The 27,573-nt window shown below is 38.2% G+C and overlaps 1 protein-coding gene across 8 annotated transcripts; it reads left to right on the top strand.

The window, feature by feature from the left end:
- Positions 1 to 456: 456 nt before the first annotated feature.
- Positions 457 to 26,540, top strand: LOC136349591 (uncharacterized). Of its 8 annotated transcripts, XM_066301258.1 has the most exons (22): positions 457 to 659; positions 1,021 to 1,077; positions 1,338 to 1,389; positions 14,747 to 14,897; positions 15,543 to 15,747; positions 16,323 to 16,418; positions 16,928 to 17,156; positions 17,223 to 17,374; positions 17,510 to 17,686; positions 17,880 to 18,075; positions 18,563 to 18,852; positions 19,540 to 20,048; positions 20,108 to 20,317; positions 20,703 to 20,877; positions 21,018 to 21,320; positions 21,657 to 22,020; positions 22,124 to 22,357; positions 22,423 to 22,718; positions 22,775 to 23,037; positions 23,092 to 23,403; positions 23,622 to 23,954; positions 24,536 to 26,540. In XM_066301258.1, exons 3-22 carry the CDS (start codon positions 1,344 to 1,346, stop codon positions 24,711 to 24,713), a joined length of 4,719 nt encoding a protein of 1,572 aa, XP_066157355.1. In that variant the 5' UTR covers positions 457 to 659; positions 1,021 to 1,077; positions 1,338 to 1,343; the 3' UTR covers positions 24,714 to 26,540. The 8 variants fall into 8 exon arrangements, with proteins under 8 accessions (XP_066157355.1, XP_066157351.1, XP_066157353.1 ...); XM_066301254.1 differs by lacking the exons at positions 457 to 659; positions 1,021 to 1,077; positions 1,338 to 1,389 and adding exons at positions 4,898 to 5,033; positions 5,461 to 5,715; XM_066301256.1 differs by lacking the exons at positions 457 to 659; positions 1,021 to 1,077; positions 1,338 to 1,389 and adding exons at positions 5,064 to 5,715; positions 24,104 to 24,186 and having other exon boundaries at positions 24,536 to 24,677.
- The last annotated feature ends 1,033 nt before the right edge of the window (positions 26,541 to 27,573 follow it).

The raw sequence follows: 27,573 nt of genomic DNA, 5'->3' as shown, positions 1-27,573 counted from the left end.
CCTGTACACTGAGACTTCTCAAATTAATCAAAAACACCCTACTATAATTGGTTGTCCAACTAAAAAATATCAGGTTCAGCCTCCAGAATTAGGAAAACTCTTTTTACCATTTGATACATCAATATTTCCCTCAGATCGATCGGAGGAGGGTGTTTCCCACTTTATTGTGACTGAAAACTTCAATAGATGGCGCTCTTTGAGCCGAATTCAGAGTATTGGCTAAGCAATGTTGCCAGCAATAAACGATTTGCCAGACGGCTACGATTTTCTCATTATGCTCCTTACAATGATTATTTGCTTTGTATTTGTTAATTTTAATTTTATAATTCCAAAAATATTTCAATTACTGATTAATGGATAGAAAGGGAGCGTATTTGGGGACCATTTGTCGCCCCCTAGCGGACATTCACTCCTACATGTGGCAACATAGCTCTTTCCCAAATGTCAGACGAATTTCATCCCTTCCGCCCTTAAAAAGCGTCTAAGGCAAATAAAGTTAAGTTTTTAATTGTAAATAGTGTTAGAATCGGGTCGTGCCAGCTTCACATTCAGTAAATATTGAACATTGGTGTCATTCGGGCTAAAGTCGCTTTTCCAGCTTTCTGGATAGTGCATGTCCTGTTGTGACCATTCCAGATATTGATTTGTTTCAATTAAGGGTAAGAACGTTTACATTGAGTCTATTTTCGTAATTTTTCTGAGGAATTTTGCTTACTTGTAAGGTTTGAGTTAAGTACGTCCACTATAGGTGAAAAATCTAAAGTGCACAATATTCTTGCAACCTGTCAGATTTTCCTTAATTATATTAAATACATAACTAGAAAAATCATACAGTAATTGTTAAATTAGCTGCTAATTCGTCATAAAAAATCTTAAGTTTGTAACAGCAGAGAATCAATATATTTTCCCTAGGTGACTGTAACTGACTCGACTAAGGTATATAAGTACTATGTTTCCCATACTTTCATGCAAAATATTTAGTTCATTTCTGTTAAATACTAAAAGAGAAATTTCTTGCAGATGATAATTTAGTCATGAAGGCTCATCACATGGATTACGGCTGAAAGCACCTATTAGGTAAGAATTACAAGAGAAATACATGACACACACCTATCTACTTAAAGATACATTGTATACTACTGGTAGTATATTATGTATTTTCAAATGGCATACTATTGATACAATCTTTATGCAGTATTGATAGTTACTCATATTTTAAAATATCAAACACCATATAAACTGTCAATACTCTAATCAGATTTTTGTAGAATAAAAAATATAATATGACCATAATATAATAAGAGAATCATATGCCTGAATGCTATGTTTTGTTACAGATATAAATGGAAGATAACTATATTCAAATTCAAATATCTGGCCAATATTTGGGTAAGTGTTGCATGAAGGCTTTCTATCTTGACAATCTGATGAAGGAAAATTTTAAATTTAAAATCAATAATTAATTAGATCAGTATCTTACTAATTATTATTTTAATACTTTGTTCTATATACAAGTTGCAACTGCATAGAGATTTAGGTATTTGTATTCCCTTGCTATTTAACTTGGAAGACCTTTTCCCAATTTCAACTTGCTCATTAATATGAAAACTCACCACTCTGGCAAATTAAAATATTCCAATATTCATGTTATTTTTTGGAAATCCTTCCATTCTTTAATATGCAGTTTTAAATTGACTTTGTTAAAGTATAGAGCTATTTACTCAATGGTTTCAATAAAAGGCTGCAAGAGAAAAGCGTCTTTTGGGATGAACGTTGGTATATAAAAACTTGTCGGGGAGGCATATGACAAGGGCTTCATTTAAGCCAAGGTTCGGTTTGATGCTCGGTCAAACAGTTTAATCCTGTTTGAAGATAACTATTCATGTATAATTTATCAGGCTTGAAGTTTCCTAAATGTAGATTTGAATGTCTTGCATAATAAATAAGGTGATATTTATGCATCATGGAGTGTACCTACGGATGAACGCATATTTTCTGCAAGTCCTAAATTGTAAAAAGTAAACTTGCCAAACAAGAACGTACAGAAACAAGAAAATTAAGGATATTTCAGTATTCTAGTTTAAGCAAAAAACTGTTTAAGGTCGATATGATATTCCCTAAAACAGGACTTAATAAAAGACCACAAAAACGGAAATAAAGAAAATCTCTCCGTTTTCGAGAAAAAAGTGAATTTTTATAAGAAAATAAATTTTAACAACGTTACCTGGAAATTAAGCAATCGTCGCTGCAAATTAAAGTTGTCATTTAAATTACATCTTGTTAAGGGACTTATTGCGCAAATGAACGTAAGTCCCAAAACCAGACGCATCTCTATAACATCTAAATGTGTAGATGATGGGTCACTAATACTGCTAACTAACTCCCTTTAAAGATTTAAGGATACTTAATATATGTGAAGGAATTTTCCCAAAGGAAGAAGTTGATATACTATCCTCATTTATATTAGCCAAAAAGCGCCACCATAGTGTGGCTAAACTAAATTTTTACTGTTACCTGTTGGTAGACACCTTGGACATTTTCATTTTAATATTTACTGCTACAGCAGAAATGAAAAATTCAGTCGTCAATAGTTTTTTTTAATTTTATACGATTAAAAGTGTATATTCTTTAGTAATTGTGCAACGAAGACATTTGATAAGAGAAATTATTAGTTCAGTACTCAAAACACGATAACACGACTTTATGCACGGTATTGACGAAAGAGCGATGTGGCGGAAGGGCATCGGGCCCGAACTCGCATTACAACCCCTATATAAGACCGTTTATTACAACTGACTGCTCGTAAAAGGTACGAATTACGCTTCAGCATATATAGGGTGGCCCACGTAAAAAGATCCATTGCCTTACCTCAACCACCGTAATGTTTAGAAAAAAAGTTTAGCATAAAAGTTATTTAGTTTTTCATGAATTTTTATGTTTTAATATTTAGATGTAAATAATGTTTAGAGAACGTCTATATCGATGTGTTAGCATGGCCAGCACAGTCCCCAGATCTAAACCCCATTAAGCATATCTGGAATACGCTTCAAAGAAGAGTTCTTCGTATGAGTAGCCCAAGTTAGAAGAACTACTTTTTTATTGTTTTCCTCCTGGAAGTGTCCTGAGACAAGAAGAAAGTATCACTGAAATTAAATACTTTCTTCACAAATCTGCCTTTGCAATAAGATTTTCTTTATCCGTCAAGTCCCCCACGTCAAGCCTCAAACCGGCATGATCGCTATTAAAATCATATCTCCCACATAGAGGACTCTTTATTCGGACACGTACAGAAACATATGGGGCCAAAAATAAATCTAGGTATTTTTGGATTCGGAAATAAGAACACAGGTTCCAGTTAAATCAGAAGCCTCTGTATATTTATCATTCAAGATGCAGCTCCGACAAACGTTTCCATTCCAAGCAGCGGTAGTGTTGTGTGGAACAGGACAACAAGAATAAACTATGTGAATAAACAACTCGTGGGGTTCGATGTTTTGATAAATAGAGCAGAGTTGAAGATCTTAATTTTAGATTATGAAGTTTCCTGCATTTGCTCAAACGAGTTCGCCATTTGAATTAGTGCATAAAGTCGTGCGTATTGCCATGAGGAACTATGAGATTTAGAGGACAAATGTTCGATCCAGTTGATTTTTTACCTGCGGGAAATTAGAAATTCAAGTAAAAACGGTTATTGCCGCTTACGTCGAGGAAATAATGTAAAATGTCTTTCTGTCTTATCTACAAACGATTTTGTCCTGAATTGAAACATTTTCTCAGATTCTCCACATCATCAGTTTCCTCTAAATTCCCAAAATGAAGACCCTTTTCGGAAATTTTCTCTTCTTTTATCTTTAATCTATCCCTAAACTATCAATAAAAATCTACGTGTAGAACGATTGGGAAATTTTTCGCCAAACATCCTAATATGTACTTTTTAGTTCTTTATCAAATTCCAAACAAATTTGAAGCATATCCTTTTTCTGTTTTTGGGAATAAACGATATTGTGTGGCATTTTAAGAGATACAAACGTTAAACTGCACGAAAAATGTATTATAAAAGCATTCGAATCATCGTCGTTTTGCTTTTGTTTTATCAAATATCAAAATTTAGTGACGCCATTCATGACATCATCATCATCAACATTTAAGCTTCATTGATATGTTTTTATGTTTTGGTCCTTTATCTACCTGAGAGATAAAAATAAACCGAATCGAGGAAGAAGCTATTTAGTAAAAAATTCTTTAAGTTCTGTTGCTGATTAAATTTTACAAATACCCGGTTGCTGTTGTAAAAGCTGCAGTGCTTGAATGCGGCTTCCAGACCTGGACCATCCGTCCTACAGTCCCGACCTGGCTCCCAGTGATTCTTTTCTCGTATCTAAATTAAAATCTGACTTGCGTGGCAAGAAATTTTCCGAATGCTGAAGGAATAAAGTCGGCAGTTCACGGAATATTTTAGTACTAAAATTTCTGATTATCTTTTTAAAGGCTTAAAAACGTTAATTGATCATTCTGAAAAGCGCATAGAGATAAAAGGAGATTATATTGAAAAAAAAAATGTTTTATTCTACCACTCTTAAGAGTATGTTAGAACGGAAACTTTTGAACCTCACTACGTATATGTGAATAAATGTTAGGATGGTACTGGGCGCGCTGCGCTCCGTCTGGCGTTGTTGTACTATTCGGAAACCATCGCAGAGGTCCTCAGGATTTAAGTACTGAAAGAACTATTATTAACTCCCGTAAAAACAAACACAAACACTCCCGATCTAAACTTAACAGCTCGACGTAGGTCTGTGCTTACGTCACGTGTAGCCCGGACCCTGGAACGATGCCAAAGACGCGCCTAATGTGCTCAGTAATACTTAAAGGCCCATCCGCCATATTATATTTTCTGGTGTGATTTATTTACGTGGTAGATTTTACGTGAACTTTTTTCGATAATATACGTTAATAGGATAAACTGTAGTTTTGTAAAATTTGTGGAAGACATCCATAGTACTAATTGAAGGTTTTTTTACCGAAGTGAAGTGGTGAGGATAAATTTGAGTGATTTGAGCCCGGGTGTATTGAATATGACGAGGAATTAAGCGTCACTGGCGGCCATTTTAATGAGTTGCAAAGCGCAGGAAGTAGCAATGTTTAGATTAATTTTAATAAATAAGAAGCGTTAAGTAAAGTTATCATAAAAATTTCCGATAACTAAAACTGAAATTGTGGGATATCGGGAAAACTCACGATTTTTTCAGTTAATAATCGCACTAAAAATTTATTTTGATTTATCTCAACTAAATAAACTATTTTTTCTTTTGATTTTAATTTCAATTATTTCTTATTACCTACATATTGCATTTAATTGAAATTACTTTCTATGCTTTGCTTTGATGCATTTAAACCTTCTTCAACATATTTTTCCAAAGTCAAAATTTATGTTATAAACCTATGAAAATTCGCTTTAAGTTCATTTCGTCTGGTAAACGCTGCGGTCCCACGTTATAAACTGATAAAAAAATAACAATATATGCATGAATCAACTCGGGAAAAACGCTTTCAGAAGAACTGAAAGAGATAAAACGGGAACTGTGATTAAAATAGACATGATTGTGCTAATTTTGTGCTGCATGATGAAAATCGTGGAGCTGTCCACAAGGAAAGCACCCCAACTTTCCAAGTCTAAATCCCGTGGGAAATATCGCCGATACAGAAGATTAAAAGGTAAACATTTCAACGTGGTGCGTATTTGTGTAAAGCTGACAATTTTTGTAGAATTTTCAGATAGCAAGCAGGCAATAAAACAATAAATAGCGACATAATTGTTCATCATCGTTATTCGTCAAATACGAATAAGGAACTTTATTACATCCCAAACTCGAATATTTTTTGCAACGTTCGGCAACGCCACAGTAGAAACATTGGTTGGGATTTTTAAATTTTCCCCGCTCTTTGCTTTTAACCATTATCATTCATCACATGAATATAATTCCTCTCAACCGACACCTTTTCAATTTCGTCAGTTAAACACCTTCGATATTGTATTCTCTTTAACTTGCCTTTGGTAATACAGGATACGTTAGACATAAGTAAGGGAGTGTGTGACCGCCTTTATTTTCATGTCATTTTTGATTAAAAACAAGTAAAGCACATGGCACCGCAATCGGGGGCTTTCGGCATCACCCGTCTCGCGTGCTTTTCTCATTCAACCAATCGCAACGCAGATTTCGCCACCTCGCCTATTTGTCCCTGACAGCTGTCATTATTGTCTGTGTGGTACGTTTTTTGCAGTTCAAGTTTACATTTCGGGGAAGAGTGACGTTCGGCGATCCTTAATATGTCTATTTTTTTCACTGTGGGTGTGTTAATTGCATTTTCTTGCCCTTTTCATTAACTCTCGGGAAAGTTATGATGTTCGCCAAGTTTACTACAGTCGTTTATATGGTTTTGTTAATTGAAGAAACGTAGGCGAAAATGAAAAACTTTTACCGCTGCATTTGTGTGAAAAAAAATTAATAGTTAGTTGGAGATTTAGGATGATGTCAGCCCTCTTCCTGGTAAATAAAGCCAAGTTTGTGCCTTGTCATGTGGGTTTTCGTGGGTGGTAAACTGGTGAACTAACCCCTCCATAGCCTACCCTCATCATGGGATAATTGTCATTTTTTTCGCTATTAATGCACGTTGGGTGTATCGTCACTGCAGTAATAAAGCTTCCCGTTTTACTTTTCATAGTGCTAGATCGTGATTGGGTCGCTGTGAAAGTCAGCATGTATTTATTAGGGCATATTATTTCACTTTGCAAAACAATAACAAAACAATAACACGACCATAAATTAGTTCAAGGTAAATCGCAAATTGTGACATGATTTGGCAACGGCGCGGACTCATTTGCCATATCTGGAATTTCTATGTTATTTATTGAAATGATACGGCGGCATTGTCAGCTCGTTCATATATTATTCATACTCAAGAGTTTTTACCAGCTTTTTTACTTGTACTTTTTATTAATCTTTTATTCCTCAGGATAAGTCAACGAAATTACAAAAGAATTTGATTAATTCCCTTTAAAATTTACCCTCAAACTGAATGTGTTATCCGATATGGATATAAAATGGGCGCATTTAAAAAATACCCATGGGCTCACAGGGTCGATTAAAAAATGTAACTTTCGAAGGCCGCAGTGTTTTGAGCAACCCTGTAAGCCTCTAAATATTTTCACAATATTCATTTCATAGCGATATCGTGTCACACATTCAGCGTGAAAGAAAATTTTAAATGGAATTCATTAAGTTTATTTTATAATTTCATTGAACCGCCCTGTACCCAGTTCGTTATCAATTGGGAGTGGCAACGTTTCCACACAAGTGTTCAGTTGACAAATCTTAGGATGACACAGAGGACAACTTCAATTTATGACCTTTGAGTCTTTGTGGCGATTTTTTGAATAATTGCGCGGTTTTGGTCGGGTCCGACTTACAGGGGGAATAACTTGATTCGTTATCGAAATAGAGAGCGTTTTTACGAAAAAATCGAATCGGGCATGGCGCCACCTCTCGGCTATTATAGAGGATAGAACAAAAGTTGAAATAACAATCGAAGAATTCAGCGCATTTCTGTTGTCTAGCTTTGTAGCACTTTCCATCACGACACGGCCTTTGCATTATAATACGCGTTAGCGCATTAAATCGTGTGACAGCAAAAAAATACTGCTACGCCGCTGTTTCCTGAAAGTGCCTAATGTATCAGAGATTTTGAACTAGAAATTTGAGAAACGGGTGAGATCGTGCGGACCGATTGAGACTTCGGGAGGATGACCCCTCGAATAATGCCCATCCGAAGAAACAGAAGTACCACCAATACCTTCAGTCGAAATTATATGAAAACTAAAATGTTTTGCATCTAAAAAATTGTCTTCATTGAAGACGATTTGGAATTTCCGCGTCTTATTGTCATTTCTTCACTCTCCGAGTATTGGATGGATTGTCTGTCTGGGAAGCAAAGCTTAGAACTTTCAATCCTTTTAAGATATGAACTTTGTTCTATTTTTTAAGGAAACTATAGTCCAAGTTTAGTTCCGAGTACACCGTTGCATCCATTATTGAATTACCTTCCGTTTGATATATTACAACGGGTACCTGTCCATTTAAACATAAAAACTTGCTAGGGGTAGCTAGACTGGAGTGAAAAATTTAAACACTCCAAAATAACATATTTAATGCCTTTTTTTTCAATAAAAAAACGTGCTGCAACACTTCTTACCACTGGGCGGACATTTTCTGTAGTTTATTTAAGTGGGGCATGTAGCTCTTGCCCACAGAAAGCGTGCAGGCAAAGTAATCTGGAAAGTGGAGCTCGGACGAACCAAAACCCTGTAATTGAAATTTAATAGTTTCCCAGTCCTTATGAACTCTCTGACGTAAACATTCCTGGATATCTATTTATTACGAGGGATCCAGACATAAAAAGCGGCCGCAAGCGGAAAAATCGATTTTCCCCGCTGAATTGCATCACTCAGGACCGGTCTCGTCGTGTCGTTTCGATGGAAGGATTGTCGAAATGTGATATTTCTCAATATGTTTGCTGTTAGTTGTTGCATCTGTATGGCGAATGTAAAAGCAGTTGACAAAAACTAGTTTTCTTCCTGAAACCCGATATCTATACGCACAAAAATAGACGAGACCTATTTCCAGTACTACTGCGCCGATCAGGATTAAAAAATGTTGTAAATAAGTTCAACGAACCGATTATAAGAGAATACCGCGGAAAATGGTTTGACGATTACGAAATAATGCGACAAGTCAATTCTTAGCTTCACTTTCGTACTCTTGGTCACATTCTGAGCTTCACTTTCACCTTGGCGTGATTCACTTAGCTGCGGATTCCTCAAGTTGTTTTGTCTGCGTTTGATTGTTTTTTGTGAATTTCTGGGAAAAAATCATTTATACAGGGTGTTCGATTTAACATGCACATGCGGTTTTCTCGAAAACTAAAAATTTAATTAAAAAAATTTTCAAATAAAGTTTGGGATAAAGGAGCGCTTCTTTTGACACTTTTTTTTTCAATAAAACTGACATTTAGAAGGCCCTTTCAAGGTCATTCGCATTTTCTCTAATGGAAACCCTGGATTTTTTTGACAAAAATGGATACATCACTAAAAACTGAAAAACATTTGTTTGAAAAGCTTTTCGGGTTCGAAACAATTCGAACAACCCCACTCAACTGCCACTGTGATTTGAACATTTTATTTATTTACTAAACTTATCAATGAAATTTCATATTATCGGTTGTTTTTTATTGAAACAATTTGTTTAAGAAAATCTGTAAGGCAATTTGTCAACCTGTCAACGTTAATAAATAGAATTTTGAACATTTACTGGATTAAAAAACTTTTATGTTGTTGTTCTACGCTTTACTTAATTTTCGATTATTTCTTTGAATAAACAATCTAAAAAAGCGTTGAATCGAAAAATGTTTGAAACAAATGTTTCTCAGTTTTTAGTGATGTATCCATTTTTGTCAAAAAAATCCAGGGTTCCCATTAGATAAAATGCGAATGACCTTGAAAGAGCCTTCTAAATGACAGTTTTTTTGAAAAGAAAAATGTCAAAAGAAGCGCTCCTTTATCCCGAACTTTATTTGAAAATTTTTTTAATTAAATTTTTAGTTTTCGAGAAAACCGCATGTGCATGATGAATCGAAAACCCTGTATGATAAGGAAACAAACGCTGTTCGGACTCCGTGAGACTGAGGTCTGTTTGTGTGGGCCAAAAGCCAAAAGTAGACGTAATGGATAGCAATGAATAATATGCGGGACGCTTCTGGGAACTCAGAGAGTGCTGCCAAAAGTTTTGTAACACAGATATAATTGACTGGATTACGGTTCAAAGTTGAGGTCAAAGGTGCGTGTGGCGACTGAAAGCTTTATTTTCTGATCTTTTTACTTTTGTGAAACTGGAATAAGTTTCTAATCGCGGAAACCCCCGGGATAGCCTCTATTGCGATTTCGCAAAGCTCGAATTTTCAGTTTGACAAATCGAGAACCTGTGTTGTGTCCAAATTGTTCAAAGCAACGGCACGGCCAATGATACGGCATTCGTTTCCGCAACGGCCTCCTCTATACCGCCAATTGGATCAGCGGTGCTTTTTCCTGAGTCCAAACTGCGAATGTCTCACGAGCCTCCCGGAAACTGCCTCGGGTCCCAGTCGCGCCCTCGGCAGATTTTCCAATGCTTCGACCAAACAGATCTGTATATCTTCGAGGACTTTTTTAGTTTCTTCAACGGTATTTGTCGTACGATTTCCGATGCCGTACGGCTCTGAACTGGACGATTTTCGACCGGTTTCAGTGAATTTTTACGTTTAAAATTTCGTGAGCAGTGCACGCATATACAGGGTGTCCAAGCGAACATTGAATATAGGAGATTAACATGGGAAATTGGTTATTATTTTTTTGCGCCTGTACGGATTATCCAATTGCAAAATTTTTATATGGAGGTCATAGTATGCAAGACCGGCTATCTTTCAGTATTTTTTTCAGTCTTCTAGTTACAGCCGTTTTGGCTCAAAACGCCTCCAAAATTCAAAAATTTGAATGTCCCGCGTAACCGTTCGGCGCCATGATTGGTCAGAATTAATGTCAAAACACAATGTCGCCAACAACGTAAGCGTAAACACCCCATTTCAAATTAATTTTCCCTTTTTGCTGATTTCTAACTTATTTAAGAATGAATTCAGGGAAAAATCAATGGAAAACCTGAGGATAATTATTATGTGGTCTGCTTTGATGTCCCTACGGTAAATACGCAAGTTTTGTTTTGAATTAAATTTAAAATTGCCCGCGAAGATTCTGTCTAGTAAGTGAGATAAAAGGTTAGGTTATGTCTTTGTGTTATCATTATGGGGTAATAAGAAACTTGCGTATTTACCGTAGGGACATCAAAGCAGACCACATAATAATTATCCTCAGGTTTTCCATTGATTTTTCCCTGAATTCATTCTTAAATAAGTTAGAAATCAGCAAAAAGGGAAAATTAATTTGAAATGGGGTGTTTACGCTTACGTTGTTGGCGACATTGTGTTTTGACATTAATTCTGACCAATCATGGCGCCGAACGGTTACGCGGGACATTCAAATTTTTGAATTTTGGAGGCGTTTTGAGCCAAAACGGCTGTAACTAGAAGACTGAAAAAAATACTGAAAGATAGCCGGTCTTGCATACTATGACCTCCATATAAAAATTTTGCAATTGGATAATCCGTACAGGCGCAAAAAAATAATAACCAATTTCCCATGTTAATCTCCTATATTCAATGTTCGCTTGGACACCCTGTATACGATTCTCTGGTGGTCTCGTCCAGTGACGCATCACGCGGTGGCTCCAAATGAGGATTTTTCCACGCAATATCAACGTTTGATTAACCTCTTCGCTTTGAATGAAACGTGATTTTTATCGCCCGTTAAGCATGTTTGGGTGACCTGAAAATAAAGGAAAATTAGTACGAACCTGCAGCAGTTCACATTTATCACGATTCTTCAAGCACGCATGCGCTCCTGCCCGAGATCAGTGTGTGCATGATCTTTTCCTGGACAAACGTAGCTGCGCTTTGTCGTCGATTGAGAACTTCTTGACCGAAGATCGTTGGAGATGTTCAAAGACTACCCGCGTGATCTCTAAATTTTGTTCTTCTTTCCCGTTGTAGCAGTTTTTTGCCAGAAACGTCTCGCGCCCGTATGGATTTTTTGTTCCTTTAACCGAGTTTTTGTTCAGGTTTATTAAACCGAATGCGCCGAGCGTTAAATGTGTCACCTTGAAATTACCTAAAAAAAAGTCAAATTTCAGCTCAAATCGATTATTCGAGAAGTTGCGTCGGCGCAGGGCGGACGCGCGCTGCGTTCGCTCTGAATCTCACGTTAACGGTGAAGTTGGAAACTTGCGTATGAGAATCGCGGCAAATCCTGCTTTCAACGACAAGAACGGACTTCTGGGAACCACTTGAGCTTATTGTTTAGAATTAAAATTAATACGTGTAGCCAACGTTTTAATGAAATTGTAGGAAAAATCGTAATTAGAGTTTGTTTTATTAATCACCTTTGTAGCTTTCACTTGGTTTTCTGATTTATCAATCAATTCCCGAGACGGACTAATCTGCGCTTTTTTCAAAGAAAATTCTATAGAATTTCTTGCATACAATTGTCGCTCTGCAAGAACGAACCCGCTTCGGTGGCTCTTACAAGATTATCGGGTGCAGTCATGGCTGCGATGTCTTTGATCCTTTCGTAGGAAATGAAAAAAGTAATTTTAAATATAATTGGTCAGATAATGCATATGCAACAGCTGTCTTCGTATTTACTTTCCACATTAAACCATTAATTATAATTACCTATAATTACTTTTCAGTATAATGTGTTTATGCGTATAAGTGGAATATCAATCAATGATTTTTACTTTCATTACGTATAATAATTGTAATTGAGACGTGACTGTTACTTGAAATTTCCTGGGATTTATAAAGGTTCGATTGAAAGTTTATTAAGTATTTAAATAGCAGCTCAAGCATCATTAGTGGTTATTTCGACATGCGCACAGCCTCGCCTCAGACGCAGCTCTCTTTAACGTTCCCACATTATCGTACAGGGTTTTGCCGTATATTAGTAAAAATCATGATGATGGTTTAATAACCTTGGTCATGATGCCCCGGAGCCATTGTTCGAATTCTGTTTCGGGACTCACTGTCGTAGAGATAAGATTATTTCACAAGTGTACCTGGCCTGACGCATGCGCTCCAAAGTAGTCTACTTGTAAATCAAATTTTGAAATCGCTAAAATTCCATGTAAATATTCCTATTACATCCTAGATTCCACCCACGTTAAAAAAAAAAAAAGCTGCGTTCTCCGATTATTTTTAACCCACATAACTTGGGCAGCAAACGTGGCCAGTATCGTAAAATAGAGTGGAAATTCAGATACCTCATCTATTTTTTAAGAAACTTAAGTACCAGGGAAGGTAACTGATGAGCACTTCTGAAATTTCAGGTTTACTCACGTTTTAATTCAGTGAATTCATTGGGCGGACACAAGTTCATAATGAAAAATTTAGTTTTTTGCACAGGTATAGCGAAGTAGTAATTTTGTTCTGCGTCTGTGAATAAGAGGCACTGTGTGGCGATGAGGAGACCGCAATCAAATGTACCTCTACCTCTAGAAGGTCGACTGGTACCTTCAAAGGATTTATATCTAACCGAGTTGGGGAGATTTAAAGGTGCGTTATAAAAAATCTGTCTAGATAAAGCTGAACGTAGCATTAAGGCCGAATGTTTATTCAGGCTCCTAAGCTGGCTTCATCATGAGTAATTCACATAATTTTCAACGCCTTAGCCTCGTAGGCTTTGATGTATTTTCAGTTGGAAACAACAGAGCCATGTAATGTGCCCAATTTCTGTTGGTTTATTTTTGCCTGACAGAATCTTGGCAAATGTGCATTGGATGTATTTTTGTTTACATCCTACCTTAGAGTAGTTGAGAAATTCTCCGACGACGTGGTTTTAATGGACCTCGACCTGGACCTTCTGCTAGATTAACTGGAGGTCCTGGAACAAGTCCTGCATTTGCCAGGAATGCTAAATGATCCGAAAGTGCACTTGAATTTCGGGACAAACGAAGAGTGATGGCGCAAGTTTGCGTGTTGAGGTGTTCGCGTCGCGTTCGTGTTCGTTCGCTTCAATTCGTTAGGAATTGCTGCCGTTCGCGTCAATTTACGCTACGAAACCCCCTTCAGTTCGACGTGGCCTATGCACAGGGTGCCGTTTCAGTGCCCAAACATCAGGGGGCGAGCCTTTAGGTGATTCGAAGATGAAAAGTTCGTATAAATATAGTTGCGATAATGCTTCATTTTCAAGACACAGGGCGCGAAACTTTAAAAAAATCGTTAAATATTAGAAAAAAAATTAAGCTAAAAACTATTCGACTCCTTTCATTAGTGGCTGCAGTTTACTGCAGGGATGACGTCGGAAATTGAGAAAAATCAAGCCGGAAAAACGCCCTATTAAAACTACACTTAAACAAATTACACTGTTTTTAGTAAAAAAAACATTTAGCAGTAGGGAAATGCCGAATTCCAGAAAAATCGGCTAAAGGGTTGTTGAGCCCTTCACCGAAGAAGCGCGGCACCCAACATTTTAAAAACGAGGCGCTGCCGGACGCATGTCCGCATCAACTTTCGTCTTACAATCACCCTTTGAAACTTCGCCACGTATTTAAATAACACCCTGTATTATTCTCGAAGAAAAAACTTAAGAAAATTTTTTTGAAGTTTTATGGCATGTTCCATAAGCGTTAACATAGGTTTCCAACATCGATTCCGCCCACAAACTAAAGACTGTCTTTGGGTGTTATCCGTGCACATGTTTATTAAAAACGGTTTCGACGTTAATCATACAATTTAGTCTGGCAGCAATTGGATCTTTATGACATCATTCGTGCATACTCTACTTAAGTGGCGTTTTTAATTTAAGTCCGTTCATCCTTTGTGCTGTATGCAGTGGGCGATTCCCAATTAATTTTGTGGTATGCTGGACGTTTAAGGACGCATATTGTGCGACAAAATTGGCCGTCCCTTAAGGGCAAGTACTGTGCACGTTTACTAAACCCCGGAGAAACGCGACGTAACGCCTAGGGCGAAGGGAACACAACTGGACGTTGTTTTCATTTCAAATTGATTCCGTTGAATTAAAAGTTGAGTCGTTTGTTTATTTCAGGTAGAGGCATGAGTGAGCTAGGGGTGATGCGTGCCAGCCCCGATTCCGACTGCAACAGCAACCTCCGAGCTTCCTACCTCAGTACTACCTCCTCCCAGGACGTGGATTTTGTCCAAGACAACTCGGACTACCAATGGTTCTTGGACTACGGGTGTGTGTATATCCCATTTTATATAATTGAAGCCAATGATTCGGTTCACTCGTTGCGGTGGTACTTGATAATCATTGAGGCAATTATTTTCTTCATTGTCCGTGAAATGGACTAGAAACCGGACTCTAGTAACGTTTGCGATAAATAGACAAGAAATGCATATTTGGGTTGATAGAAAGTAAAACGAAGCACAATCGGCGACTTCCTCAATGCAGCAGTTTGTTTACGTGCTCGCTGCGAACATTCGCCGTGCGAGCATCGTCCCAATTTACTCGTTTTAATACTTTTTACAAAGAGTATTATGCCACACGTTGGGCCAATACAATGGTTTTAAGGTTTCTTAGCTTTCTTTGAATACCGTGTGTATTCAAATATTTCCATGTGCTCGTACGGAACACCGAACCACGTGAATTTTCCAGAAATGCCAGAAAAATTATTCGATGACGTACCGAACACCTTTATCCGAAGAAAACGACGGTGTTTTGTGCGTTTTTTTATTTTATCAGTTTTAAATGGTTCATTAACTTTTTTAGTGGGCTTTAGAGTCCAATCCAGTGTTGACGAGTAAGTGATAGGTTTCCCAACTTCAGAAAAATTATTGCAGAATTTCTATCCGCTGGTTCTCGACGTAACTGATCATTGCAGATATAAAGATGGAGGAACAAATCACCACACCAGCATCCTCTCCCTCCCCGAAACCTACGAGGCTGGTGATAACTACTATGACGCCCTGGCCAAGAACATGGACGCCAACTTGGCCGAGGCTGACATGGAAAGTTTCAAAACTGAGGACATTCACGCCTTGTTGACCAATCTTCCCCCTATGTGCACTGACCATCTCAGCCAAGAAGTATGTTTCTACTATTTTTATAGAGATTTTTATCTATTGGGTTCGAAGCGCCTACATACGTTTTGATATTCTCCTATGGTTTATTGTGTATTCGTGCTTACTCTTGACAAATCTCGTGATGCCGAAACAACCGTTGTAAACCTTATCAGAGCTTTGAAACGTGGGTTTTCACAACGCAGGAATCCGTTGAACATACAAAATTGTGTTGTAACGTGTGGATGGGTCCCGTCATTCAATATGTTTATTTTCATATTGCATTACAAACTTCTGGGTGTCTAATATTCGTCGATATTCATTATGCGGCATTTCTCGCTAGTAGGGAGAGAAGCGTAAATTCACGCAAACGGCGAGAGTGTGAAGAAACAAATTTAATACCAAAACAAACAAAACGAAAGTCATACTTTTCAAGTTTTTCGAATGCGGGCCGGTTCCTTGGCCCGCCCGCGCGCCAGACCTACTCCTCGGCGATTTTTTCTCGAAGAGGGTGTGGCGGAGAAAAACTGCTAACATAATGCTTACTTCATAGTTCGAATGACGTCAAATTATTTAAATTAAAACTTAACTGTCATATTCAGGCAAATAGACAAGGAGAGTGCTTTGCCGAGGTATCCGGATCGTTGATGGGAAAATTCGACCTGGACAGCTTCATCAGCCCTCATAGCAGTTCTCAGGTAAGTCTCGGATCAACGCGGAAGCTATCTAGCCGGCTGCAAGCTCAAGCAAGAATTTAAGATGATAAAAAAAAATATTTACAAAACTTGTTATCTTTATCTCTTGTCTTATTGTCGGCGGCATCAGGCCCAGTATTACTGAATCTCAAGTTTAGATAACAAGAGCGCTTTTCTTTCTGTTGCGACCGGCTACTATCTTTTACTATTATACAACAAGGCCAATGTTTACAAGTAAAGCCCCCAAATGTCAGGATAAATGGGTTTAAAATAGCCTTTAATGCTACGATTAAAGTGGGCCACAGCTGGAACGATAAATCCTATCCGGGGGAAAAACGAAATGGTATGAATGTATTGAAAAACTACTTGTTAAAGAGGTGACGTATTCGATCTTTTGTTAAATATTTTAATCGATACTTTTCGAAGTCCCTCAACGGTAATATTATACAAGCGTAAGTTACCGTACGATTTCCTGGCTCTGTTTTGAGCTTATCTGTTTCTCCGTTGCTCAGGGAGAAGATTGTTCAGCGAACTCCACGTCAATGTCCATATGCAAATCGGAGCTCCTCTTCAGCCCCGTCAAGGAAACCCCGATGCCCGGGGCTAATTTTTCGGTGGATTCGCTTGACTGCGACCTGCACGATATGATGTTGACTTGTCAGGCGAACAAAGACAACTACACTATAGCGTTCGAAGGCTCAGTTACCATGTACAGCGAGGATAGCGATTATCATGACACGGGTGAGGGCTTAAAATTGTCAAAATTATTAACAAACATAGGTAATTTGTATTGTTTATTGCGTATAGATAAGAGTTCTACCAACTCAAACCCTTCGAATCAGTCTGGAAGCTTGAACATGGACGTAAAGCCAAAGAACAAAAATATAGGCAACTTAATCTTGGAGGGATCGATGACGCAGTCGGACTCGAGTGGCCTCACTACATGGAGCAAATTGAAGGTAAACATCTCACGATATTTATTGGACCATTAGTAAGTTTTAACTAATGACTAATGTCATCAATGGGCCAGCGTTTAAACAATGATATATTCTTCAAACATCATTAAGGCCTTACAGGAAATGTATCTTATTTAGAAGCGAAGCAGCGATGATCATCTAAGACGACCATCTGGTAACAATAACAATTCGGAAGACGAGAGCAGTCATTTAGCGTCGAGTGAAGTGGCTTTGAAGAGCCAGAGTTTGCCCAATTTACACAAGGAAAGGCTGAGGAAACTGGTTCTGGATGATAATAGTCATAGTAACAGTTCGGTGAGTGTTTGTGTCGTTTAAAGTTAGTCAAACTGACCTACTTTTCCCATACGAAAATGTCAAGTATACTGGCGACAAGATGGCCTAGTGACCGTGCACGTTTCTTAGTATAAAGCAGGTCCTCGTCGGCGGGTAAAAAAATAGAGTGAAGCCTTGTAACTGGAATAGGTTTTATGATCATTTTCGTCCGCAGGAAACCAATACGGTGAAACAACGCCCTGTGAAATTGTTCAACATTCATCACCAAATCCAGAGCAGCAGCGGCAGTGGCTCCTTCTCCGAAATGGCCACCTCCGTGGACGCAAGCAGTTGCGAGGGCACCAGCAACAAACACCCCAATCTGAACTTGGTTAAGCTCTTCATGAAGCAAAAAAGCATAAGCCAAGAGGGTAAATGTGCCCACGGTAACACGCAGATATTTCAAAAATATACGTATTTCCAAGTCATTCTCAAATATTCGGGTAATTTGTTGTAGCGACGAAAATGCCGAGACTCAAATCCTTAAACATTTTGTTCAGTATAATGGTTTATTCCGGCTAACAATTCACGTGTGACTGACTTAAATAAGTCACATTTTAGTCACATACCTGTAAAATTTCATAAGTTTTTCTCATTTCTTTCTACACTCCCTGGAAAAACAATTTAGATTTTACAACATTGCAAATAATAAACAAAAAACAACTTTTCGATAACGCAAATGTACTTTTGATCCAAATACGAAGGCGACAACGACTCATGTTCGTTTGATCAGGGAGTGTAACCGTTGAAAGTGGGCATTAACAAAAAAAAGCATTATTTTTCTTGAAAACGATATTTCTGAAATATATGCGTGGCGTCACTGCGTTATTTTCGGTTGTGACGGTGTGATTTTCACAGGTATGTCATTAACGACGGACCACTTGTCTTCCTCGGATAACTGGCCCGGTTCTCAGAGCGGCGAAAGTTCCGGATCGGATCAGAAAAACGGCGATCGCAACTTGGAGCTGAGCAGCGATCCGAAGACAATCGACAGTAGCGCCAGGACTTACGATCTGATAGCGGAGGAGCCGGAAGACGTGTCCAAAAGTGAATCTATTGAGCATTTGTCGGAGAGCGTCAGCAGAGCTGAATCGGCGTGTGATAGTTATGGACAGCAACAGAGCATCAACAACAACGATACTGTCAAGGTAGTTGCAGTGCACTGCTCTCTTTTTTTTTTAAATTCTAAGTTCAACTCGCACAAATTAACTTTTCGGGTGAGGTGATGAGCGTAATCACAAAGCAAGCATTTGGCGAACGAGAAGCGACTTTAAAGTATTAAAATCACGGAACGACACATAGTCCGCGACAAAAGCAAAGAGTAAGGGGCGGTTTTATTTTGTCCCCTCTCGCTGGGCCCTAATCGGCTCCACTTGTCCATGGCGTCAAGCGCCTTTGCACGGGATAACGTGTCAGATAAGATGGGATGAAATGCAGGTGACCACAGAATAACGCCGACGGCTGCATAATTCAGGTGCCATTACGTTACCTATTTAAAATTTATACTTAAAAATATTAAACTTTATTAAAACACATTGCAATAAAAAAAAAATACAAAACTTCTATTTGAAATGTTTTATTATACTTAACCGTTGTCTCAGCTATTTTCAAACTCACTGTTGTCATTTTCGTCATTACCATTATTGTTGCTGCCGCTATCTTCCCCTAGACGTGTAATTAATTGGTCTTCGGCAATATTCAGAGGTGGTGCGACATCACAACTTGGGCGAGTTATACATTAAATATTTACTTCACCTGAAAAATTACGGAAAGAAAAACATTTTTTCACTTTGAGTTCGTTATTGACATTGATCTTTTTTTTTTTTTTTTATTAGAATCACTCCAGATCAAAAATATCAACCCCCAGACACTTTTTGAAACTGAAGAACGACCTCCACGACCGCAGCATCCAAACCTCTCAGTTCTCCGAAATATTAAACCTGAAAAAAGCGACAAATATACCACCGTCTCTGGGTGCGCCATTCAAACTCATCGAGCCATCCTTCCTGAGCAAACTTAAAAAAGAGGGTGAAGTTCAAAAACCGGTCTACGTCTTGTATCCGAACTACGTATTGCCCAATTTGGACTTTTTAAACGAAAAGAACAACGTAGAAAATGTCCTTTTCGTGCCACAGAGTGCACCGAAAGTTTCATTGAACAATCGTCGTAGGCCATTTAGTTTCAATGATATCGAGGTACTGAAGAGAAGAGGATTTGGCCACGTCAAGGATTGGGATTCGTTGAATGTATTGTTGCCGCAGGAATACCGTAAGATTTTGGCCGATGTTCCCGAGATTTCTAGTCATATTAAGCCGGGGATGAGAGACAGACCTTCATTTTTGAGGTGAGTTCCTTGTTCCGGAATAGAAAAGCATATTTTTATCTAATTACTTCGGATTTCAGATCTAAAAAACGGCCCCTGAGCTGCGAAATAATGCAGAACAACATATCGTCGAGTTCGAGTACGGCAACGCAACCGAGCAGTGGATATAGAGGATCTTCTAGTATTTTAACTGATTCTCAGAACAGTCCAGCAGCAGTTGCCAACCATAATCCGCTTTTCGTCTACAGATATGATAGTGTGACTAGTTCGGAAGCCAGTCTTTTGAACAGGTAACATTGATCTTCATCTTGTCTTCTTTGAATCTGTCGCTTAACACCTGGAAAAAGAGCAAGGGAAAGTTGGTTTAAAATATTTAGACTTTCACGGCTGTTTTTCCTAATTAGGCCACGCAACACACGGGGAGCAAAACAGTTTCAATCAAATCGTTTATCCTTCACACCAAAGCGTCGCACTGTCACACAGTTTTATAGTGTCACATACCCCTTTGCTACACTACAACCGAGCTGCAAAATTTGCGTTCTCTCGAATAAACATATCAGTTTTAATCTGCCATTACGTAATTACTCATAATTTTCACCATCGGTCTGTAAATCTTTTGCCAACGAGCAGATACAAAAGTATCCCTATTTATACCCCGTTATTTTATATTTCTAGTGACAAACAAGCACAGTGCATTACGACCTCCCCGCATTGTGCTTTGCGGACGGTGCACCATCAAGAATGCCCACCACCTAGACCTCCACTCCCGAGAGGTATTTTGAGAAAGGCTGAGCTCAATAAAAGATACAGCATGTACGAAACGAGCGAGGAGGACCTCCCTAACGAAGAGGTACTTTGGGTAAATTATAATTCTTTTTGATTATCTGCAGAAGTGCTAATTGGAGAACGCTTAGAACAATTTTTCATGAAAAAGTTCGATTCTTGTTTAATGGCGACCAAACCTATTGTCAGAATAATTTTTTCTTGCAGATACAGTTAAGCAAGAGAAAGTCAGTCCCCGAACCGTATTTTTTAAACCGCGATAAGAGGTTTTCGGAGACCGAGGATGAAGGTGTGGATGCGGGCACTTCGAGTAGCAGTATGGACGAAAAAGAAATTTTGATCAACAAACCCGAGTACATTCTTCCGCATATGAGCACCGATGAACTGTTACAACTGGAAGAGTATCTAAAACTCAGCGGGTTCTCCTCGGGTGATGAAGAAAAGACCGAAGAAAGTTTAACGCATCTGAGGAGTTATGTTAGCAAATTTTTAGCTTTGAAGATTAATCAGGTGAGATGCATCATAGAGTTGAACTTGTAATTTTTAGTCATTTTAACCAATTTATATAGAAAATATTCGTGAATCTTTATGGAGGGTCTTCTAGGTAGGCCCACTATTAGCTATCTCTAAGACGGTAAGAATTAAAACTGGCGATGAACAAATGTTGCGATGTCGTACGAGTTTCCCCTAGTGGGGTCTACGAGCGGCAATTTTTATCTGATTTAACTGACTAGTCTCACCGTTTTGGAGACAGCTATGCTGAGAACTGTTAAATAAATCACACTGTATATTGTTTTGTAAAAATTCTATAATTCCTGTTTAATTTCTACAAGTCATTTTCACTAGGATGACTCCGAGCATTTCGGAGGTAAAAAATCGGTGAGTTTCGCTGAGAAACTTAGCGTTAATCACCGGCACTTAGATCCGCGACAAGGCGTGAACAATCCTCCCAACAACTCGCCCAATGTTTCGGCCTTCCTTCTTCAGCGTAATTTCCAACCGAAAACAGTGACCGACATGACCATTTGCGAAGAGAACGAGAACAGTCCGAATTACTCCAGTCCTCAAGCCACTCCGATACGCTTGTGTAAAACTGCCTCAGACAATTATGTGCAGAAAAGATCGCTGATTAATGGTGTCTTGGACGCTGTTGACCAAGTGATGCAGCATTTCTCACCTGCTTCAGATCAACAGGAATTGAATGTATTGGGTAAGTGCATATTATTTTTTAGTGATGATTATTAAGGAAAAAATTGATTGGCAAGAGCTGTTTCTTAATTACAAGTTTATTATTCATTTTTGTTTCCTTTCAGGTGATTCAAGTGTGAACCCGGCCAGTGCAAAGCTAACTCTAACCACGTTGTGCCCAGCCCTGTATGCCGTGCTAAGTGATGGCCTGAAGCCCTGCCTGGAAACAAGTTTTGGCGCTATCAACAACTCTGTTTGGCAGGTGGTCGAAGCGTCATCGCAGCAGGGGCCTTTGACTAAGGCTTTAAACGACCTTGTGATGAAGATTAATAGCGAGGACGTGATCAGTGAAGGTCTAGGTAAGTAAAATTTTCGAAAACTGTAAATTCCGTCAAAATTGAAGAAATTTTATTTAAATTTTCAGTTAAATTCAATGCCTTCATCTTCGGTTTGCTCAATGTGCGATCGCTAGATGCGTGGATTAGTTACCTGAGGACGAGGGAAAGTGTACTAAAAAAACATTATACTGCGGATTCGTTGCTGCTGCTCTCGCACACAGGAGGGACTAATCTTAGGACAATGTTGGACGCCATGGTGGCCGCTTTGCAACCTTTAGCTTTTTTACCCTTCCAATTTGATCTCCTTTTTGAATACAAGCAGCTGCATCTCAGCTTTAAACGCATGGATTCCTATCATCAGCCTTCAAGCCCCACTCTCAAGGTTTTTATAACCTTCGTTTATCCCTACTTTTCATCAATAAGTTTCCTGCTTTGTAGTACTCACCGTCAAATGTCTTTAAGCAATTTGTGACTGCAAAATACTCGAACAGTCGTTCAAACTCTGAATCTGATGACCTGTCGGCTGCCACAATCAAAAACTTGCATCTTCAAGGAGAATTGCTAAATTCATCTGGAAATTCTAGTGCAAGTAGGTCCAGAAGGAACGATAGGGAACGTCCCAGAAGCTGCGTAGAACCTGGAGTTCTTACAATGCCCAGTTTCAAACTAGGAGAGGACGTTAATAATGTTGCAAAGAAGCGGTAAATGCCATTTACGTTTTCATAGGAAGCACTTGAATGTTATTTATGTGACAGGTGGTCTACAATTGGAACTAACTCTAAAATGTATCAAGTCTACGATCGACTGGCTCAAGGCGAAGAGGAATATGTAGATAGCCTGGAAGGGGTTCATTTAAGTAACGATCAAAATAGGGTTAATGGCAAAATTGGGGACGTGACAGGGCCAGAATCATTGGACTCGAATTATTCGGATGAAAAACCTATTAATGGTAGAAGGTTTAGGAAGTTGCAGCAAAAGTGGGAGATGCTGAGTGGTAGGGATTCAGTGGAGAATGATTCTCCACCTCCCAGTCCCACTCACTCCAATGCCAAATCTAAAATTCCCAGGTAATGGCAAACTCTCGACAGACAAATTCTTTACGTATAAAGAGGTCTCTAAGACTTCTGTATAGGCCTCTACAGCTGATTCCTAAATTTGAAGTGCTATGATTTGAAAGAACTTACTTTAGTTTATTAGACATAGCTCACTTTTAACATGCCTTAAAATTTCAAGGATCAGTAGTAATAATAGCGAATAGTAATATGAGTAATATTTTCGCTCGCAGACCTATTACTTCTCCGGTTAAACCCTCCGGTATCCCAGTACTTATATCTCCTCCGTCGAAGTCCGCGCCAAACAAGAAAATGACGAGTCCACAGAGTAACAAACAGACGCCAGCGACCAAAATCTCGGTGAAAAATTCACCGGCGAAAAAGGTCGGTCCCAGGACGAGCAGAATGGACCAGGTGGAGTCGAGCCACGAGGTGCAAAGACCGAGCAGTCTACCTTACAGACCGGCAAGTCAGAATACCAAAAATGCGAAAATGGTACCGCAAAGACGCGCGGTGTCCAGTTCGCTTAATCGGCGGCCAGTCAGCAGTCGGAATGTTGTTCCCAAGTAAGTTCGCAGGTCTCATTTTAGCATACAGCCACTGTTAAATCATAAGCGTCACAGATGTTTCGTTAAAGAGTATTGTAAAGTAATCACTCACTGTAAAATCTTATTTTGTGTTTGTACCCACTAAGTACTCGATGTATTTCTTGCAGCTATCATACAATATACGAGTTTGGTGGTGGAATACTACCGTAACTAATTTCACACATGCGGTCCGATAGCTTTAGAAGCCTCTGTAGGTAACTGTAGCATGTTAATGGAGTATTTACTAACTCGGGAATATTCTTCAACGTGAACAAAAACAATAATTATTAATATGCTCAGAATGTCAAATATTAGGAGTTTGTTTTAATAGAATAAGCATATTTTTGCAAGCCCCTTGTATAAATTCCAAATGATACCACTACTAGTAAATCATATCAATAAAAATTAACGGATCAATTATTTTCTAACAATATAACGATGTCATGTCCATCACATATTAACAAAGCCAATGTACGTGATTGCATTCATTAACCATCAATAATAGAAAACAAAGCATGAATCCGAGTTAAGTAAAATATACATCTGAGTAATCTTTTTAGGAGGGTGCGTACCCTGAAACACAGATTGCCATCGGAGAGCGGACATCTTTCGTATAACGAGGGGGAAATACTCAAAGTAGTCTTGGAAGTCGACGACAAATGGTTGCTGTGCTGCAGGGGCACCCAAAAAGGCCTGGTTCCGAAATCCGCAGTTATTGCGGAAAACGAACGGTTCTGATAAAAAAAAACATTACGACTCAAACTTATTGTATTATTGTTTCGTGATTCGGGTGCTGTAGTGTCCTCATTAAGCTTTAAAGTACATTAAACTATTAACACAGGAATTGGTTGTTGGGTTATGGCACCTCTTTCGTTTGAAAGTCACGAGACAGGCCCAAATTCAAAGTAAGCAGGAAGTTTTGAGCCGCTTCAATGTATAAAAATCTAGACTGGTGTTGTGATGTATATTATAAGTAGTTTTAAGCGAATATTATTTATTTAAGCGTTAGATTAGCGCAAATATTTACGTAAAAGGCGGCTAAAGCTCGTGTTTAGCCTTTGGAATTAAGTCAAATATCTCTCACAGGTCACCTTAACCGGACAATAATAAAATAAAACATTTTGCAGCAATCTTGGTACCTACTAATTTTAAGCTGTTCCAAGGACTCAATACGAGCTCTCGCCGGTTTGATATCACCATTAAGGCTTTTCGTGATGTAACAGCAACTCATGTTACCGCCGCTTATAGTTGTTGTCCACATATCTAAGTTCTAACAGTGTTTGTTGCTTCGTAACAAGTGGACTATCTTCATCAGCTCTATTAGGGTTATGGCAGTCTTAACAAGTGAAACTTGTCTAAGACCAACTTTAACCAAAAATTAGCTCACACCGAGCTTATTCCACTAACCGACAATTGGGTGGTTGGGTCTTTTCCAGAGAAAAACGTTTCTTGCCAAACCAAATATTTATGTGCGAAAATCGACTAACAAAACTAGAAACATTCCGCGTTGTAAATACCACTAACACTAAGTTAAATCGTATGTGAATATTATTGGATTTCTAACTTGGTGTGCTGATTTGGTCGCTGACAACCGCCTTTCCTGGTACTCCTCTCCTTGCATGCTAATAGTGTAAAAGTGGCCCATCAGGTTAGAAAGGTGGCAAGCAAAACCCTTTTTCTCTTCTCTAAGAGTTACTAAGAAGTTTCGCAACTTCCCACGTGACCGAAAGCACAATTCTCACCGTAATTTCCGTTATCTGCACAGTTGCAATGGGCTGTGTTGTCCAAGTATTCGGAATAATACCTTAGGATCCAACCTATAGTCCCAGTTCTATTTTTTTTTCTTGTGTTAAACTGACTTTTCCTTCTCTCCTCTTACTAACAACCCCCAGAATTAACCTTCGTTCTTTAAGTCTTGGTGTTAGCTTTAAAACTTAAAGCTGATGATTTGTGTTGCGAAAGTGCGAAGCAAAAATCCCTCATTTAATGATATAATTATTAGATAATATAATGAATATTGTGACCTCTTTGATATAGTTTAAAACCTAAAAATACTTACCTATCTAGATATCTAATAGGTGATAATTTATCGCTGTTTTTCTTAAGTTTTACCTTTTAGTGCAGAATTTTATGCGAGCTTTTACCCTGTCAAAGTGTAAAGAAAAATGTGAGATACCTACAGCTAAGTGGCCTTTTTTGGTTTTTGTATATTCCTTAGAGATTCGCGCCAAAAATCATTTCCGTGTTTCGGTTTCTTTTATTTTTGTATATAATTTGAAGGTATACAATAAAACTAAGAATTGAAAAAAAAAATTCGCGATCGATCGACTTAAATGATTCCGAATGTATTTATGTGTAAGAAGTGATATTTTTTACAGAGTTTGTTTTTTAGTTTTCCATTAATATTTTTCGTGCCATACTCATCAATTCACCGATTACCGAGTTTAGTTTTGTTTTCTTTTTGATGCATACATTTGTACGATTTTTTGGTCAGGTTTTATCGTTACGCTGCTAATTTAAACCTTGTAATTACTTAGAAGGAATAAAGCGTACTCATAACCAAAACTTTGTTTCATGAAAATGCAGTAATTCATAGAGTCAAGAAACAGCTTTGATGGAATTTTTAACAGGCCTATGCAAAATTGTGGTGAGAGTCTCAAAAACGTTCACCGAGTATTGGGAAATAAGGATAACTAATCCTTATTTTATCACACAAAGTGCGGCGCAGGAACCAAACGTTTTTAGAAGGAGTAGTTCTCGACCATTTACAATAGAAGACTTTTGCTTCAACAGGCATTTCCTTCTTAAGTTCATGGCATTTTATTATTATCTTTCAGCTGCCACTAGTTTGTGACTTTGATGGGTTTATGACTGTTTTGTTAGGAGTGATAAGTCTGTGACAGCAGTTCAGGGTGAATTTCGTCATAGATTTGATATTAATCGCAACTATTCTGTTACCACACACACTTACATAATCTTACGTCGAGTTAACAATCTACAAATAGGAGGTTCAATATTGTGCTCATTCCAAAAAACATTGGAAGACAAGCTCACTTTGCCCTACTCGGAAGCATGCCAGATGTAATTTTCTGTTCATGATTAGAAAATGTTGTGTTTTTGACTATGCTGTTATAATAAAAACCAAATTATATATAAAAAAAATTATTGATTTTATGATTATTCTAAAAACACTCAATTCCCATGCCTCGTGTGGTACATTTATCGTTAGAATTTACGAAAGCAAACAAATGTTATTTTGAAATCGTAAAGCATTCAGAAGCGACTCGCAGCAGCCGCAGGATATAGCATTGACATGCTGTCGTTAAAACACTGATTGAACAACTTCGATTCTTGAGTCCAAAAAATATCGAGAACTATACATCAGGAAAAATTTTTTGGCCAAAAAATCGAAGATGTCCGATTAGAATTTTAACCACAATATATCAATGCTGTATCATACGGCTACTGCGAAACTCAATCTCGCCTAAAACGGACCATTCTATTTTCAATTATTTTACTTTACACAAAGTTGTTGTTTGTGCCTCTGGTTTTTGAATCGTTAAACATTCATACAAATCTATGAAGGAAATTGGAACTA

This window comes from Euwallacea fornicatus, chromosome 38, assembly GCF_040115645.1.
Source record: "Euwallacea fornicatus isolate EFF26 chromosome 38, ASM4011564v1, whole genome shotgun sequence".
NCBI lineage: Eukaryota > Metazoa > Arthropoda > Insecta > Coleoptera > Curculionidae > Euwallacea > Euwallacea fornicatus.
Note: the sequence above shows the minus strand (reverse complement) of the source record. Positions and strands in the feature narration are given on the sequence as shown.